This window comes from Haliaeetus leucocephalus, unplaced genomic scaffold (genome assembly GCF_000737465.1).
Source record: "Haliaeetus leucocephalus isolate CR32 unplaced genomic scaffold, Haliaeetus_leucocephalus-4.0 Scaffold450, whole genome shotgun sequence".
Classification (NCBI taxonomy): Eukaryota; Metazoa; Chordata; class Aves; order Accipitriformes; family Accipitridae; genus Haliaeetus; species Haliaeetus leucocephalus.
In genome coordinates this window covers 4,605,546-4,623,665 of record NW_010972886.1, presented here as the reverse complement: position 1 = coordinate 4,623,665, position 18,120 = coordinate 4,605,546, and the positions used below count along the sequence as shown (strand labels likewise).

Here is an 18,120-nt window from a genome sequence, read left to right as displayed (position 1 = left end):
CAAGTCAGGAAATTGTGATACATAGTGGGTAGTTTCTGTAAAAATAAATTGGATTATAATGGAATATGTTATAGCAAATTTCCGCATTTAAGTCTGCTTCTACCCAGGAAGGGGAAAAAAGAGGCTGAGAATCAAAATCTGAGATTCCAGTCTTGGAAGCACTCCAGTGAATAACTTAACTCACATAAATAATAATGAGTTACCACCTGTGCATGAAGTTATGCACATGCCTTAGTGTTCATAGGATTGAGGTAAAGAAGCATATTGCAAATACTCTTTATTATATTGTATCTAGGAAGAAAAATTTATAATTTACTGTGCACAGAAAAAAATGCAAGAGAAAGGAGAGAGAAACACATGTTTAGATGTGATGACATTTTGATAAAAGCATTATGGCTTGATGAGGAATCTCATGAGTCCAGAGTATTTTGATGATTTGTGTTCTAAGTATCTTACATGAGTTTTTGCAAATCTGTTAATGTGTGTTCCTTAATCATCCCCTTGGAAAACTGACCTTTGCACTTGCTGCTGCCTTCAGCCACATGACTTTCAGATCCAGTGAACATGACTGCAGAAGTTGTAGGGAATGAAGTTATGTTACTAGGCACTGCATTTGGTTTTTAATTCTGAAAGGTTGTCTAGACCAGTTCAAGGGTGAACATAAAAATATTTCCTTTCACTGCCAGAGAATTGGTTCTAACTTTGGATCATTACAATTTCTTGTACACTATTCTCCCCTTCAAGTCTGCCTTTTTCATGAGCAAGGGTCAAAATATGTCTATGTTTCAGATATTACCATTAGTTTTTAAGTGCTTGAGGGCAGAAGCATCTTTTATTCTGTCATTGCAAAGCCCTGAGTAGCGAACGTCTGATCCTGATTGGGAAGCCTTTGATCTTAATACTAACAAATGATCATTTGATGTTTTGTGTGATTTTGTTGCCAGATGCTGGTAAACTTTTAGACTTTTAATCGCAAGCTGTTTAAGAAGGGATTTCTGAAAACTTGCTACTGTCAATCAGAGTTTAAATGCTGAAATACGGATTTTTCTCTTATTTTAATGAGAAGAGGATCACATCTTTTTTACAAGTCCATTACAGTATGTTAAGCATAAAAAAGTTAACCGAACCCCACAAGCTCAGGCAGATAATTAAGGCAATGATAAAACTAGTTACGAGGTTTCAGCTATGCAACTGTTCGTGTGCATTCGTATTCTAAAACAAATCTAAGGTAATGCAAATTGGCTTAATCTCTTTCCTAGCAAGCCTCGCAAAGTTAAATGAATTATCTCACATTTACTGTACACTGAATGCTCTCAAACTGTTACTGCAGATCGGTAGATTTGTGGTATCTTGCTGGGGTAGAATGATGGGATAGTGTGAAAGCTGACCTACGAACAAATGCAACATTTTGAATGAATCTCATCCAGGAACAGGAATGCTGTATTTGATCCCTTCAGAAATGAATGGATGATCTGTAGCAAACAAGCAAACTTACATATGCTTTCCCATTCCTGTGGACCACCTAAAAAATTGTGCCATAGATTGTAGGCATGCTGAAGAACACTTAGAAGAACACAGGCACTTTGTTGAATGAATACCTGCAATAAAATCATAAAGGAGAGCCCAGAAATTCATCAGTGAGTGCCTGCATGGAAGAAGGGTAAATATTGAGATGGAGAAGGACGAAGTGCAGGGTTTGAAGACACATACTGGAGTGGCAGAAAGTGTGGGAAAGAAGTGATATAGTTCTAAGCATGGGCAAGGCAGTGATGATTTATCCAAACTGAAACTCAGTTTGGGGAAGTGGGCATAGGTTCAGATTACCTTTTGTATTTTTATAAAGCAGAGACATTAGAAATTGAAAAGGCCTCTTAAATCACACCTTCCTATGACAGTGTAGGGTAATTGCTTACAAAGTAATCACTTGGTAGAGATGACTACCTTTCCTAGTCCAATTTAGCATGACCTTAGTGAGGACTTCTGTGTGCCCAAAAATCAGGAAGAAAAGCCAAGAGATCAGAGGAATTGTGCAGTGGACTGGGTGTCACATGAATTAACTTCATTCCTACTTCTGCTGCTGACTCAGTGCATTGGGTCAGAAAAATGAGTTACTGGTCCAATACTCAGCTTCTTTCTGTCCACAAATTGACAGGCAAGATACTTACATATTTTTATAAAAGGCTCAAGGATGAAAACTTGAGTGTATTCTTATAATAATAAATATTGGTTTTCTTACGTATATCTTTTGTGAGAAGTTCCTTCCCAGTTTACAGCCTTCTTTATGCAGGTTTACATATGGCCACCAGGTTTTCTTCTGCCATTTTAGCCACGTTACAAATGCCTTGACTTTCAAAAAACTTGTTGTTTCAACATCCCCAGCTCCCCAAAAGTTCTCACACAGGTTGAGCCTTCTCTTCTTGTAGCATCACATTAAAATAGCTTAATACTGAAAGGATTTTAGAGACATTTCTTGCAGTGGTAACTTTTCAAAACACTTTGTATATAGCAGTTTTTAAAGTAATTGTGATATAACTCAAAGGTATTTAAGTTGTGAACCTTGCTTTCTGTTTTTTAAGGATCCGCCAATGGCCGTGACCCTTGGACTGCGAATGGAAGAAATGATTTTTAATCTTGCTGACACACATTTATTTTTTAATGATTTAGAGGTAAGAATCAAAGGAACATAAACACCGTTACTCCTGGGGTTTTAACCACATAGTGGTTTGCTGTGCATTAGTGTCTGTTGCATGTGACATTTTCTGCCTATCTAGACGTTGGATTTGTCATACTCTAATCAGAGAGAGGTTAGCCAGATGGCAGTGACTTCCCGTGGCACCAGGTTCCTTCCATGAAACTGGGTGAGAGAGGGAATCTGCAAACTACCCTTTCCTCTTTTTGTCCTATGGCCATCTTTTCAGTTTCCATGGATTTAGAGCTGTCTGCAGTCATTGCCAGGAGGGAGCCATAAGTGCCTCCCATTCTTTCTCCTGAAGTTCTCTACGTTTGCTTTCAGTGGTTGCCATCATCTGACCACAAGAGACTGTGTTCTTCTCTCCACATACCTAATTAGCCTTTTGGCCACTGGCCCCTCTTTCTTGCTTAAAGGTAGAATATTCCTCATTTACCTCAAAGACCGCAGCATCAGAGAGCTGGGACTATGATAGACATACTCATCAGTGACGTCTCTTCCCGAGGTAACCGGGCGACCACACGTTTGTCACGATGTACCCAGGGTGTGCAGTTTGGCATCCTGTCAGAAAAAGGAGAGACCTCTTCCTAGGGAATGACCGCTGCGGACTGCTCAGCTGTCAGGAGCACACAGGTGGATGGCCGCAGGGACAGTGGTCTGGAAAGCAGGCTCGTCAGCTGGGCTTCACAGACTTTTTGTTTCACTCCGGGGGTCCGGATCTGTTAGCGTGGAAAGGGACGGTCTTACAACCATTTTTGTCAAGAGGCAGGGGGTGAAAAACAGTTCTCAAATTAAACTGTGGGCTTTTCAGGCCTTCCCCTGGTCTAAATCAGTTGTTTTCTTACTCAGAGCGGATCCCAGAGTTCCCTCTGTGGACAGATATTTTGCCACTAACGGCAGCTGGAAGACTTGGAGGTTCTGTTTAAAATGCCAGAAAAAAGTCTCTGGTGAGTGAATAGAAAAAATGAGGATAAGTGAGATTTTTCCATTCACTGGGATGTTGATTTTTCTAGTGCACTTCTTTTGTTCTTTTGTCGACTGTAGGCACTAAGAAAAGCAGAAGGTACCAGGCTGCGGTTGTCTTTGCCATCCCTTGCAGACCTCACCTGTTCTTAGCTCTTTTTAAGTCAAGAAAATAGGATCTACTTCACCCTATACTTGAGCTCCACTTCCTCCTTCCAGCAGCAGCAATGTCAGAAAGTAAAGCCCTGGACATGCCTTCACCAGTCCGTGTTTTATTGCAGTCCTAGTGAGTCATCACTTGACAATGCAAGTGCATTCGGTGAATGTTCTCCTGGTGCCCCGTACCAGGGATAGATTCCAAATAAATTTTTCAAAGCATTGCTTAAATTTCTTTTTAGCAGACCTTTGCCCCTGCATGTTCAGATTTCATGTGGTACCCAGTGAACTTTAAGCCATTCAGTAGCATGTGCCCAGAGTTCTTCAATCTTGTGCTGAGTTCAAGTGGAAGAGTTCAGCAAAATGGAGCTTTTCCCTCTTTCTGTACCGCTTTAGTCTTGCTTATGGCCACTGAAACTTCATTCCTTTCTCTCATTATTTATTTTCTTTGTAGATCTCAGGTTCAGCTGTCATAGGTGGATCATCACATTTTGTATATTCTTCACAGGGTGGTTTTAATATCCTGTCCAAAAATTCATACTCCAACTCATTCCAGAGCTTGAACAGTATCCAAACAGTTTTCAGTTTTAGATAAATCAAAAAATACTACTTGGGGACTCTCTTGGAAAATCTCATAACTCAATCAATTTGATTTGATTAAAACCAATTTCTATATGCAATTAAGTATTTTCTAGCCCAGAATTCATCTTTGTTTCAAAACTAACTCCCTTATAAGATTACCAAAATTCCAAACTTCTTGTTCTGAAATGAGCTGTATGCACACACTCTGGCATATTCAAGAAGACCAACAATTTTCTGTCTTCTTAGCAAATAAGATATAATTGCATGGCATCCTGTGCCAAAGTACATAGAAGCATCCTTTAATATGCAGATGAATAAATCTGTCTGTTTAAATATGTTTGCAAAGCACATGGTAATTACTGAATATTACAGTGCATCTGCATGATGACTGTGTAATGAATTCTGAGAACTCCCCAGTTCTGACTTGGGGTCTCTCATCTCTTCGTCTTTCTTCATCTTTCTTTCTCCGTCTTCCTCTCTCCATCCTCCCCAAGGAGAGGGGAGGTGAGTGCTGAGCTGCTGATGGTCATGGCCGTCAAGACACAACACCTTTAGTTCTTACTGGAGGAAGTGAGATAGGCCTTTATTCACTAGTCAGAATACTTATCCTTTCATCATCTCACTTTTTTAATGCTGAGCCATCAGGTCCCATACCTTCTGTCTTGCTTTCATCTTCATACTGCAGTAAACCTTGTGGCTCCAGACATGACAAATGTAATGTACTAATGAACCTATATTTCTGTAATATTGACTCCAGTCCCTGCATCCTCTAAGCTCTCTTTCTGCCCTGTCTTTCTTGGTTGCAAACACTGCATACCAAGGTCTAGTAATAATAACCAAGTTACTGAAAGTTATCACATACAAAAATAAAGTTTTCCTTCCTCTATGCAAATCTGTCTCACTACAATGACTGCTGATGCAGAAATTCCAATCTGCTGAGACATTCCCTGCTGACCCAGTAACCCATGTTCTAATCAGCCAAGCTGCACTTTTATTTCGGGCTAGGCTGTTCTCCAGCTATTTCATTCTCAGTGTATAAATTTTAGTTAGCTTGAGAAGTATCACTTGGGAGGTCAGTTGGTGTTTTGCCATGAAAATAGGAGTCTGGTGCTCTAGAAGTTCATGTGCCTGAACAATGCTTAGAGATGGGACTCAGTTCTATAATAGTATCCAGATTAATGCATTCTGTACTCAACCAGGTAAGGAATAAAATGAAGTTTTCCTCCCTACCTCAGTATTAATTTTAAGAGAGCTTTTAGAAGTGTTGGTAGGGCATACTATGCATGCAAAAAAACCAATTTCTAGAAATTGCAAGCTGGAATTTGGACATGAATCTTCCAAGTCCATTATCCCCCTTCACTCTCAGGATGATGAAGAAAAAAAAAGTATTTATTTCAAACAAACTGAATTACATTTCCATTTTTATGATAATCCTAACATATTTTAAATAAGATTTTGTCATCTTTTTTTTTCTCATTAGAAATAGAAATGAGAAATAAAAAATAGGATTTAGGTAAGTCTCAGAATTTGGGAGGCATGTCAAACTAGTTTTAACAGAGACCGAAGCATGTAGATAAAAAGGGGTGTTCTGTATAGCCTGAGAAAGCATAGTGCTGAATATCCCCTCAGTAATAACATTTTTATGTTCAATGTGGTGAGTCAGTGTTTTTACCGGGTAATGAAATTACTGTTCATTCCAGGAGGATAATTTTTATGGAAGATTTGTTGATTTTGTACTCTCAAATTTTCAGGCTCTAAGAATTGCTGCAAAGAATTGTCTGCACTCAGATATAATTTAAATTAGTATTGCTTCAAGCAAAAGCCAGTTATTGTACCTAGATACCTTTCCTGTACTCTCAGTAATAGGAAATATATTTTATCTTTCTTAGTTTTGACCTTGCACTGACTGGGAGCCACTGTGACTTGAGTGTAGCCAGTACTGTAGCTGATGTGAAAAGTATTTTACCTTAACATTTCAAGTGACAGAGAGCTTGCTTGCTTTCCTTCCTCCCCACAAGCAAGCTCAGTTGTAGTGTTGTGCCACCACTTTCCTGTTTCTTTTGGGAAAAGTAGAGAACTATCTCAAATCTGCTCAAACTGTCTGCTTTTCCTTTTTTTCCAGAAAGTTTTTTCACACCATATAAGTGAATTTGTAAAATGTAAACATTTTAGTTGAAGTAGATCAGTGTCATGGTTTAACCCCACGAGAAAACAAAGTAAAACGAAGCAAGGAGTGGTGGGCACATGCGTTTGTTGTTGGTCAGCACATGTGTATTGCCAGTATGTTGAGGAGGCGAGCCTCAGATCCGAGAGGAGACGAGGAAGGGAGAGAAGGAGGAAGCTGGAGAGTGATGTTGGGTTTGATCCCCTTGTAAACTTAACAAGCTTCTTGCAGGGACAAGGGGCAAGTAATCAGAAAACTGCATGTTCCCCTCATCTCCTGTTCCTGGAGTCAATGAACAAACTGTGAGATAAAAAAATAAAACTAAACAGCTGAGCCTTTGCCACCCACTCATATTTAATTTAATAATGAAATTATCAGCAGAACAGTCATCTGGAATCTGGAACAATGTAGCTGAAAGGCTTAACAAAACCCAAAGAGCAGCAGACACTCCTTATCCATCAGGGCTTCTGTGTGCCCTCCGTTTAATTAGTACACCTTCAAATCCACAGGAATGATTTTTAATCTTTTAAAGTTACCTTATGTTTTGACCAGTTCTAGGGAAATCAGTGGAGGTGATTAGGAAGCCAGATACTGCTCAGATATTGCAAAATACAGAGTTAGACTTTGTCCCAGTGGGGCTTTTTATCTGATTTTTGAGTTCCTTACCTACACTGGGTGGAGTATAGTTGCATTTTTTTTTTTCTGGAGTGTAAATAATCCATAAGGATACAGAAATGAATCTTTTATTTCAGCTGCCACTTCCCCATTTCTTTCTCTTTGCATCTGCTATTTACATCCAAAAGCAGCTTCTTTAAAATATTCTACAGCTCAAGATAATCTCCTCAGACAGAACCAAAAAATTTTATTTCTCCAGTGAGGGGAAGAATGCTTCATTTCTGTTCCCTGAATGGAGCTCTTTCATGCCTGTCTTAATGGATTAAGCCAGATGAGCAGAGTTTGGCCACTCATTCTTTTAGTCTTGACGCAAAATTTTAAATGATGATTGCTTGTATGATGCAATGAAATTATGTATTTGAAATGAAATTATGTGTATTTATTTTATACAAAAAATTGCTAATTTTTTTTTTAACAACTTACTTCATGTGGGTAGAAGTCTGTCAGCTTTTCATTCAGTGCAAAGCAAACAAAACAGAAGGAAGAAATGGTAATTCCCCAAATTCACACTCCAGAAACTTGTGGCATACACATTTGGAAATGACTCCTGTTCAGATTTATCCTTTGTCTGGACAGCTTAGCATTGGTATGAGACTCAGATTGGAAACTAAGAATTGCGTACTCCTGCATGTCACAGAGATTCTGAATTAAGTGCTGCTTGTCAGCAATTTCATTTGACATAGATGACTCAGCTCTTTATTTGAGGCACAGAACTGGGCATTTTGAAAGTTCAGCCTAATTTTGTCTTAGTGATGAGATTACATTATTGGAAAACATTAGTTGGGGAGTAATTTTTAAATACATCCTCGAACTTTTTCATAAATTATATTAGGATTATGTTAACAACAGCTACTTGAAATATTAAAAAATTACTTACGTACAGGAAAGTAAAATCTCCAGACACTGAATTTCAGGTGCATTTTGGGGTTAAGATGTTAATTCTAGCCACTACATAAGACAGTAATATGATGCCTGTTCATATTTACTGTTGCATGATGGCTTGAGCTATCTATTTATTTGTGCTTCCTCTGCATTTTCCTATCTTTTTGCTGTAACGACTGTGCAGAAAAGGGTATTTGGTAGCTATCCAATTACAAAACCAGCTTGCAGAGGAGTTCAGTTTTCCAGTGTACCTCAGTTCCCTGGAGTTATTTCCATCCCTTCCAAAACCAGGAATTAATGAAGTTCTCCAGGACTGCTTGATTATCTGTGATTTTCCAGCCAAAGGCATTTGGATAAATCAATAAAAGAATCTGAGAAGCATCCAAACTCCTTGAGACTCAACAAAAGTTATACAGCTGTTGTGGTTCATCATAACCAGCTTTTAGGAAGTGGGGAAACAAAGTTGAGGTGATTTTGGAATATTGGTGTGCTAGAGAAACTATAAATGAGACTTGAAATTGTTGAGGTTTTTTCAGTTAAAATAATTTTAATCTAAAATCACACTAAAATTACATATCGCTTTTCTAAAGGCCTATTTTAACTAACAATTTAAACAGTGTAGGAGTTGAAGGTTGTATTTAAAAAAATTAATGGCGATAGGAAGCTGTAGGTGTACATATGCTGCCATCTTCTGGTGCAGTTAGTGGTCTGCACTGATCATTTCTTCAACATCTGTACTAAGCATATGGTGAGCATACTCTAAGATAATTTATCGTTTGGGTTTTTTTCAACAGGAGTGTGATCAAGTTCATATAGATGATGTTTCTTCTGATGATAATGGACAAGACCTAAGGTAAGATACAGCATTTGTTTCATTGTTTTTTCTTCAAAGATTAAATAAATTGAGCATTTACAGGAATACATTGTATTTATTTTTACTGTATTTTGGGTGTTTGCAGTACCTACAGTTTTGCAACTGATGGCTTCCATGCAGCTGCAAGTAGTGCAAACCTTTGTCTGCCAACAGGTGTAAGAGGAGGGGTTGACTGGATGAGGAAGCTGGCTTTCCGTTACAGAAGAGTAAAAGAGTTGTATAATACTTACAAGAACAACATAGGAGGTGAGTTTAATTGCCAAAACCAATTTAGAATGCTGATCAGGTTAAACTGCATGGTGATGAACTCCCACCAAGGGAATGTGCCTTGGAAGCCACAGAGTGAATGGAAGGTGATGTGACTGGACCTTGGGCTATTGAAAGCTACTGACTGTAATGGCAGAGCCAACATTGCACTCTTGTGCAGGAGAACCAGAGATGGGGAAACTGAGCAGGCTTCCATTTAGCTTCTACAGAGCCCATTTTTCTCCTTCAGACCCAGCTCGGCTATACTTACCTTACTGATTGGTTGATCTACTTACTCTACCTCAAATATGCTGTTATTCTAGAAAAGAGGTTGTATAGTTTCCACAGCACAAATTGGTTGTGGCTAGCTTTTACCATCCTACATTTTCATGATCTGGATGGTAACAACACACTGTCTGCTGAACTCTCTACTGGGTACCTGCTAGTCTGTTTTCAGCAGTGGATGCAAGAAAAGTCTAGCACTGCTATGCCACTAGCACCTTTTGTTGACTCTGTAGCTTACACAGTTAATTGTGTTAGCAAGCAATCCAAGTCTCATTTGGGCCAAGAGCTTTCCTGTTGCTGTTTTCATTCACAGAGTGAGTCGCTTATGTCTGTGCTAGTAGGCTTGTAGGAAATCAAGCAGTAGAACTGGAAGAATCTGTTCTGGAGAGTTCTGTGTGACTTGCAGGGCCAGCCAGCCCTCTTCTGAGGAGGGAATATGTCAACTGACTCCCTCAAGAAGAGACTGTGAGAACAGGGAATACTTACAAGTATTCAAGCATTGCTACAGCCACAGTTGAGGATAAGATGAGGCCAACCCAACCAGGAAGGAGTCCAAGTGAACACTCTCCCATTCTGTAGCATGGGCTTTTTCAACTCATCTGAAATTTATTTCAAAGGAACCTGAAACTCAAAGTAAAGCTCACCTTCAGCAAAACCAAACAGTCTGGTGTTCTTTTAGCAGTTTCTGCAGTCTCTCAGAAATGGGAAACAGTACAACTAATATGGACAGTGAATTAATTGTTACCTTAATCATTTTCTAAATTATGTAAATCTGGAATATATATGTTCACTTTTAGTAGTTCAGAGTCTACTTGCCACAGGAAGAAGCAATAAGGACCAAAGGGTCATAGTAGATAGTTGGCTTTCACTTGTCCGGCCTTGACCTTCATTGGTGTCATGAATAGAGTTTTTATATATTAATAATACTTGAAACAGTATTACTCAAAAGTTTACTGGGTTTTCTTATGTCTTCTAATGCATCTAAGATTCTAAAGCTGTTGCATTTCATAAAACCTTTAACACTAGTAAGAGCTTAAGTCCAAAAGCACAGCATAGGTAAACACACTAAGAGGAACAATCATTGCAAAGGCAGAGTGCAGATATGTGGTGCATTGTATTAAGGTTTTTATTCTCTCCCACAAATCTTGCTTCTGAAATATATTCCATCCTTAGTGGGCAAGTTCCTTCATTCATCCTCTACTTCTTAGCTTTCTTAATAATCTTTTTATCACATATGTATCTATTTATTTCAAAATAGCTGTTAGAAGGCAACAGATGGCTAGATCAAACTAGGTATTTTTAGGTTGCTTCATTTCAGATTTTTGAAGACAGCCATCACCACTTCTTGGGAACATAGGGTGTGAAAGAGAAGAGGGATACTAAAGGTCATGAAGCCTGCTTCCCTGCTCTTCCAGGACCAAATCTAAATTTAAAATAGCTTGGTTCCAAAGAACTTGTGTCTCAGCATTCAATAGGCTGGGTATTTTTAAAAATCTGACCATTTATACCCAAAAGGGGATTTTAAGGTGCTTTTAAGGACTAACTGAGATAGGGCAACATAAGATGTGCAGCCATTTCAGGGCTGTGAATGCTGTAAAAGGAGCTATCATTACTAACTACAACAGGACATGAAGAGCAAGCCATCAGCAAACAAATGTATTTCCATATGTGTAACCTGAGGTTCCCCTATATACAGAATCATGAGCAGGGCAGTTTTAAACACGCAGATACTGCAAAGTCAAGTTTTTCTCAAGTCTCTTATTTTGTGAGTGTCTCTGCCTATGATCCTGACGGCGTGGACCTCCTTGTCACTGCCTCTGATAATTAGAGAGTAAGATATATGTGAGGGGTTGGTTTAAAAAATATGTATTTCTGAAAGGTATACTTTGAAACATGGTAAAGTAGCCTGAATAGACAAAAAACATCAGACAACTAATTATTAGTATCTGCAATACTCACTGACATTGCTTGGTATAGTGGGGTGCAAATAAAAACAGAGAGCAGTTTACTGAACCTTGAAGAAAATAGATTTTCTCTTTAATGTTTTTTCAAGTTCTAGTGGAATTTAAATAGAAACAATGACCATAAAATCTATGCATTCCAGCTAATACAGAACTTAATTTGATTTTTTTTTTCTTTTCTTGCTTTTTTTACATAAAAGGACTCCTGGGTCCTGCTAAAAGAGATGCATGGTTGCAATTAAGAGCAGAAATTGAAGCTCTGACAGACTCCTGGCTAACAAATGCACTTAAATCATTATCAATTATCAGCACAAGGTATGTATTTGAGTCTACTGTAAAAAAAGTTTCTAGTTTTTGACTTATATTGACTATTTTTTGACATTTGAGGTTACAATAAATTTGTGCCTTTAAGATTTCATTTTGAGTGATTCCAGCATTTACTAAAGATAGTATGAAGTGTCTTCTAAAATGTGATAAATGGCCCTGTGTACATTGAAAGGGTATTGTAGAATTCTGAGCCAGCCTTTAATTTATTATCTTCTGCGCAGCATCCTCTGAACTCCATGACTCTATGTTCTGTCCTTCAATGTTTGTACCTATTCACTGTGCTACCTAAATACTGTATAGATCCCAAAACACAAAAACATTTTCCTTCTGTCTTTCCAGACAAATCAGTATGCTTAAGCATGTATCTAAGTTTTCAGAAGAGCAAAAATCTGTTTTAACTAAGTTAAAAGTTTGGGTTCCCAGTAATGACACGTAAAATATATTGTTCCTTTGAAATAATAACACTGTGAACACTGCTGCTGCTTAGTCAGCTATGCAATATGTATCTTATCAGAAATCCTCAAAAATTCTGATTTTAAACCATAAAAAAGGAACAACATTAAGCCATCTTGCCTTCTGAACATGTCTGGGAAAAGACTCAGCATCAAGCAAAATGAACAGACTTGGAAAGATGTGAAAAACTTATTTTAAATGTAACAACTTTTGCAATAAGTTTATCTCTTAATTGTTGCTTATTTAACAGTGTCTTAAGCACTTCAAGAGAAAAAAAGTAAAAATTTATGTAAGCCATTGTGTTTAGCTCTGCATTTCTTTCCGAATTGCTAGTCTTCAAAAAGACATTCAGTAATGAAGTCCAGTTGAGCATTGGAGGATGAGTCTGGCAAACTATTATCAGTTACTCAGGACTGTTAAATAATAGTCTTTTGTCTTGTCTTCAAAGAGCTGTACAGCTATAAATCTTCAGAAGCTACCTGTGAGGCAGCTAAACATCACCTATGTTACTGACAGGAAATTGAGATACATTAAGGCAGAAATAGTAGTCTAAGGTCTTGCTTGGAGTTTGTGAAAGAACTAGGAGGAAAAATCACAACTATTTGCTCTCAGCTCCGTGTTCACATGGTCATGCTCATGTTCCAGCCTAAAGTAGCCTGGCTCTGAGTTTTCTTTTGTGTAACTGCTAGCACAGCTTCTCCATTCAAGTTTTCATCCTCACCATTCGATGTTAGCTCATTAACATGATTATTCTTATCTCTCCCTCTTCTCAGAAACATTCTTACCCTTGAAACATGAAGAAAGTGATGTCATTGTGCAGAAATGTGTATTGGCTGTTTATTTCCCCTCAAGACAGGAGTAACAAATGATGTCTTTGCTTTCTCCTAACACTTTTATTTGGCTGCTAGCTACTGGCAAGTAATTGCCAGCAAGAAAATAATGCTTTCCAAGCATTAGAAAGCCTATTTTTGGACGTAGTTGGTGACCTTAAATGTCTGTATTTTAGTGAACCATCTTCAAGGACCTGTTTTTTATAAACCAGTGTGGAATATTTCTTGTAAAGCAGGCCTGCATATTTTTTTAAATGATTTTGCTGAACGTTTTATGTACATTTTTCTGGAAGTGATGGTGCTGAGCTGCACTGCTGTGTGAGTGAAAGTAAATGTTGAGGAATCCTGAGTATGCTCTCCACAGCTGGTTCACCACATCAGCATTTGGATAATGGTTTTAAACTATTCAAACTTAAACTATTTCTCTCATTTTAGGAGTAACTGTGTAAACGTGTTGGTAACAACAACCCAGCTTATCCCAGCACTTGCAAAAGTTCTGCTATACAGCTTAGGAGGAGCTTTTCCTATTGAAAATATTTACAGTGCAACCAAAATAGGTAAGAAAATTATTCTTTCATCCATTCTGACTACACTGCATTACCAATATTTTTTTGCCAGTAATGGATGGATTCTACTCCACTTCCCTGACACTTACTCTGTTAGTTATAAGATTTAGGCATTGCATATGTTTAGATGTGTTTATGTTAATAAATTCCAAATTCAGCTTATTTTCAATGATGCCCAAAGGAATAAAGGTCTCCATACTAATTAAAAGCATCAGAAACTCCCGAGTATGGTGCAGAAAACATAAAACGTGCAGAAAAGAATGAAGAAAAGTGGTTTTTGAATTCAAATCTAAGCAGAACTTCTGTTAAAATAGTCTCTGCTCTGACCTCCAGCTCTACGTAAGTTAGGCCACTGCTTCACAAGCTTTTTCTGAAAGCATAGTACCTCTAGTAATGGTAATGACAACCATTACCAACAGAAGCTGTGTTGATGAATGGGGCACTTCCCTATTCTGTCGATAACCATGTACCTCTTGTGTATTATAGTTTGGAAATACATGGATTTTGGAAATCACATCCAAAATTTTCTTGTAAACCAAGGCAAGTTATCATTCCTGTGAAATGTGACACAGCCTACTATGATAATTTCAGCAGATTTCATGGTTTAGCAGTTATTAATTCAGGACTGCTTAATTTCTATACCTATGACACCTTACATAACATGAAGTGTGACACTTCATTGACAAAAGCATTACATTTCCTAAATGATTTTCACAAGTGAAAAAAACAATACATATTCGAACAGTGTCAGAGAAAACTATGACCTCAGTCATCCTTTAGTTAGCTGTAGCTGTCCTTTAACAGAAATGCCTCAAATACTTGAAAAACTTAAGCCCAGGCACAAAGTATCCCAAATACCACATGGTATTGAGCAGCCTGTGGAATGAATGTCATCTGTCATACAGCCTGTACACATTGGATTCAGTCACTGAGATTGCACTCAGACCAAAGGAAGGAGCATTAAGAAATAGTGCCGACAGCACAGAAGGGGGTGGTGAAGTGAAGCACAGTCTCTGGAGGCTCTGTTGAAGTAATTCTGCACAAGGAATTCCTTCTGAGAACAGTGTGGCCGCTGTTACACCCCTGTCAGGAGCACAGCAAACTCTGTTGGGTACAAGATCTCTCTCTACTTTTCATCTCAATGATCTCTGCACTGTGCTGAGCACAGGACTATAATTGCGGCTGTTCCTTGCACACGCTGGAATCTGGTCCTCACTCAACAGTTAACACACATGATGCTTTTCCTAATCATAAGCCCTTTTTTGTGGGCCAGCTGGAAAAAAAAAAAAGCAAGAGGAGGGCAGTAAGAACTGGAAATCTAGAAATCATGAGCTTGTGAGAAGAGACTGAAAAACCTAGGGTGGGGGATAGCCATAATACCAAACAAGGTAAAAAGCTATTGCAGAGAGGAAGGAAATAATCTTTCTCTGCGTTGATGGGAGGTATGACAATAGGTGATGATTTGTTTGCAATAGGGCACATGTAGGTTGTGTGTCAAAGAGAAACTTCCTCATGGAAAGGGTTAATTAAATATGGAGATTGCCTCTGGAAACAGTGAAATCGTCATATTAGGACAGTTTAGGATGGGTAGCACAGGCATTCGTTGGTAAAACTGAACCCGCAGTACAATGAGAAGATCAGTAGATGATTTTGCTTGGTCCCTTTCAGTCCTGTTTATTGTTGTTACTGGCTTAGCCTGCTTGCTTCCACATTTCTCCAAAAGAGCCAAATGCTTCATAGATGTTCTCCCAGGAATCTTTTGTCTGATTTTATTTTACTTGTCCATTGTTCTTTGAACAATTTTTCCATTGCTACATCACTCATTGTTGCAGCTACACTAGAATTAAAATTGCTGCTTTCCTTGAAAAAAAAAAGTATTAGTTATAGAGAAATGTTTAAATTCAATTATTAATTCCCTGACCTATTCATTTTCACAGCACTAATTCCTTTATCTTACTGGCTTTCCTGTAATTCTTAAGAAAGAGATTTAATTTTACCTGGAGCAGCTTAATGTCACTAAGAATTAATTGCTTCTCACCAGTGTGAGCTCAAAATCCCAAGGCTAGGAACTTTACAAAAGTAGTAATAACAATGTCTCACCACTGTAATTATCCTTTGTAGGGCTTCACCATAACTCACTTGATAGCTTGAATAAGTAGTGCATTGTTTTTCAGGCAAAGAGAGCTGTTTTGAGCGTATAGTGTCCAGATTTGGCACTAACATAACTTATGTTGTGATTGGAGATGGCCGAGATGAGGAACATGCAGCTAATCAGGTAACTTCACTCTGAACTCTTATCTCATTTATCTTCCAGGAAAAGAAAGTTGCTTTGAACGAATAATGCAAAGGTTTGGCAGAAAAGTAGTATATGTTGTAATTGGGGATGGTGTAGAAGAAGAACAGGCAGCAAAAAAGGTAACCTGTCTCCTGAAATGTTGGTGTGATACCTAGCTACTAATGCAAGCCTTTCTGTTTGCACTTCTGTCAGTGTTGCACAATGGCAGAATGACAAATAATTCCAGTCCACACATGCAAGGCAACAAGAGCATGATGAGATCAAAACTTAGAGTAAAATGAACCATTTGGATTCTGGCATTTGCTTCACTTCAGTTTGGAAAGAAAAAAAAATGCAAAATTATTTTAAAAACAAATGGAAAATTACTGCAGCAAAAATGTCTGACTAGTGTCAGGCAAATTAAAGGTAAACAGAAGAGATAGAAAGGGCTATGACATGATGGTTAGGTTGTGGTTTTCTTTAAATGGTGAAATCGGGGAGGTTTCAAGAGAAGTGTTACAGAGAATGTGGAAAAACATCTAAAGGGCTGTGCAAATTTGTTGCTAACATAGATAAAGATTTTTAGTTTACTGGAGCAAATATGATGAACACATAATTTGCTTCAAAAAAAGACATATCTGCAAAAGGAAAAAGAACACAACACAGAGATTGTGCACCAAATCTGTGTTTCTAAAAAAAGAACTGTTTCTTCAGAAATATTCAATTTTCTCATTATAATAATTCAAGTCCAAATTTCACCAGATAAGTTTTCAATATTCAGAAACAGATCAAATTAGTAATTTACACCATACTTCCCAGTATCACCTTGGAAGTGTGCAGAAACTGAAAATTTTTGCCTCACGATGTCTGCCCAGGACAAGTGATGTAAACGTTGTTGTGCTAGGAGTAGCAAAATAAAGTGCCCTGGAATGGAAACAAAATGAAAATAACCAAAATGCTCATTCCAAATGGTTCCTTAATATAGGTACAGTATTGGTGATGGGTTTTTTATAGTTTGTGCTAAACAAAGGTGGTTGGATTGTGTACTTTGCAGTTTGGCATGCTTTTTACTTAACGTTGGCTATATTGCATGGATAGATACAGAATTCAGAGAGATGGATGAATATAGCACATTACAAATAGATCTGAACGCAACATGAAAGTATGGGGTTTTTTTTCTATTCTGATGAATTGCTGAAGAAGAATAGTACATATATCTGCATCTCTGACAGACACTGATGCTTTCTGCAACACAAATTATCTTTTTTTTTAAACTAGAAATGGGTTATTTTCTTATCGAAAGAAATTTCTTTTTTCCCCCTAGATGGAGAAAAATGTAATTCAACTCTGTTTCCAAGTGTTCTGTGTGAAGCCTCTTTTAATGAAAATCTTATAGCCCTTTAAATGATCATTTGGTATTTTGCAAAGTCTGAGAAGTGGAGCAGAAAGGGATTTTCTATTAATGCTCCTTTGTATGGGTTTGCATGCTAACAGTAAGCAAATAGCCCTTACTAAATAATAGGCTTTTTCCGAAGAAAATATTAAGAAGGACTATCTAATTATTTTAACTTCAGTTGAACTATTAAGCTCAGATCTATTTTGGTGTGATTTTTGTAAGTACTTTACTAGCAAAAATCAATCCAGAAACACAGTGGTGTAAAATATGTGGTGGTAATCTGACTAGTCTCGTGTGTCGTATACTGCCTGTGTCACAGTGTTCATCTTTCCTGACCTTTTCCCCCCTCTAACAAACACAGCACAACATGCCTTTCTGGAGGATATCCAGTCATTCGGACCTCTTGGCTCTCCATCAAGCACTGGAACTAGAGTATTTGTAACTGTGTTCTGAAGTTGGCGATCCTTTTTTTTTTTATATATATATATTTCAAGTACACTGAATTTTTATGTGTGATTCAATGCCTCTGGCTTTACACATATGAATTGTCTTAAGAAGGGAAGAAATATTTGGAATTAAAAATTCCAAATTGAAGAATTCAGATTGCTGAATGAAGTTGAAACATTAGTGCTACGTAAGGAAGCTCTATGGTCTTATATATGCAACGTTTTTAAATGAATTAAAACTGTGGAGGTTGCTGGTACACACCAAGTGAGCCCTGACAGGAGTGAACAAAGGACTCGAACTGGCAAAGCACCAACACGCGTTTTCCAGCCGACAAGGTGGTGTTCAACAA

The 18,120-nt window shown here is 37.9% G+C and overlaps 1 protein-coding gene across 5 annotated transcripts in view; it reads left to right on the top strand.

Moving 5' to 3' along the window:
* Positions 1-17,766, top strand: part of EYA4 (EYA transcriptional coactivator and phosphatase 4) — a 50,059-nt gene extending 32,293 nt beyond the window's left edge. For 4 of the 5 annotated variants that reach the window (XM_010574673.1, XM_010574672.1, XM_010574671.1 and 1 more), the window contains 7 exons: positions 2,577-2,666; positions 8,906-8,964; positions 9,071-9,231; positions 11,678-11,792; positions 13,523-13,644; positions 15,968-16,068; positions 17,686-17,766. In XM_010574673.1, coding sequence (XP_010572975.1) covers positions 2,577-2,666; positions 8,906-8,964; positions 9,071-9,231; positions 11,678-11,792; positions 13,523-13,644; positions 15,968-16,068; positions 17,686-17,766 — 729 coding nt within the window. The remainder of the gene's footprint in view (positions 1-2,576; positions 2,667-8,905; positions 8,965-9,070; positions 9,232-11,677; positions 11,793-13,522; positions 13,645-15,967; positions 16,069-17,685) is intronic. The other variant, XM_010574674.1, reaches the window with a different exon arrangement.
* Positions 17,767-18,120: the final 354 nt, after the last annotated feature.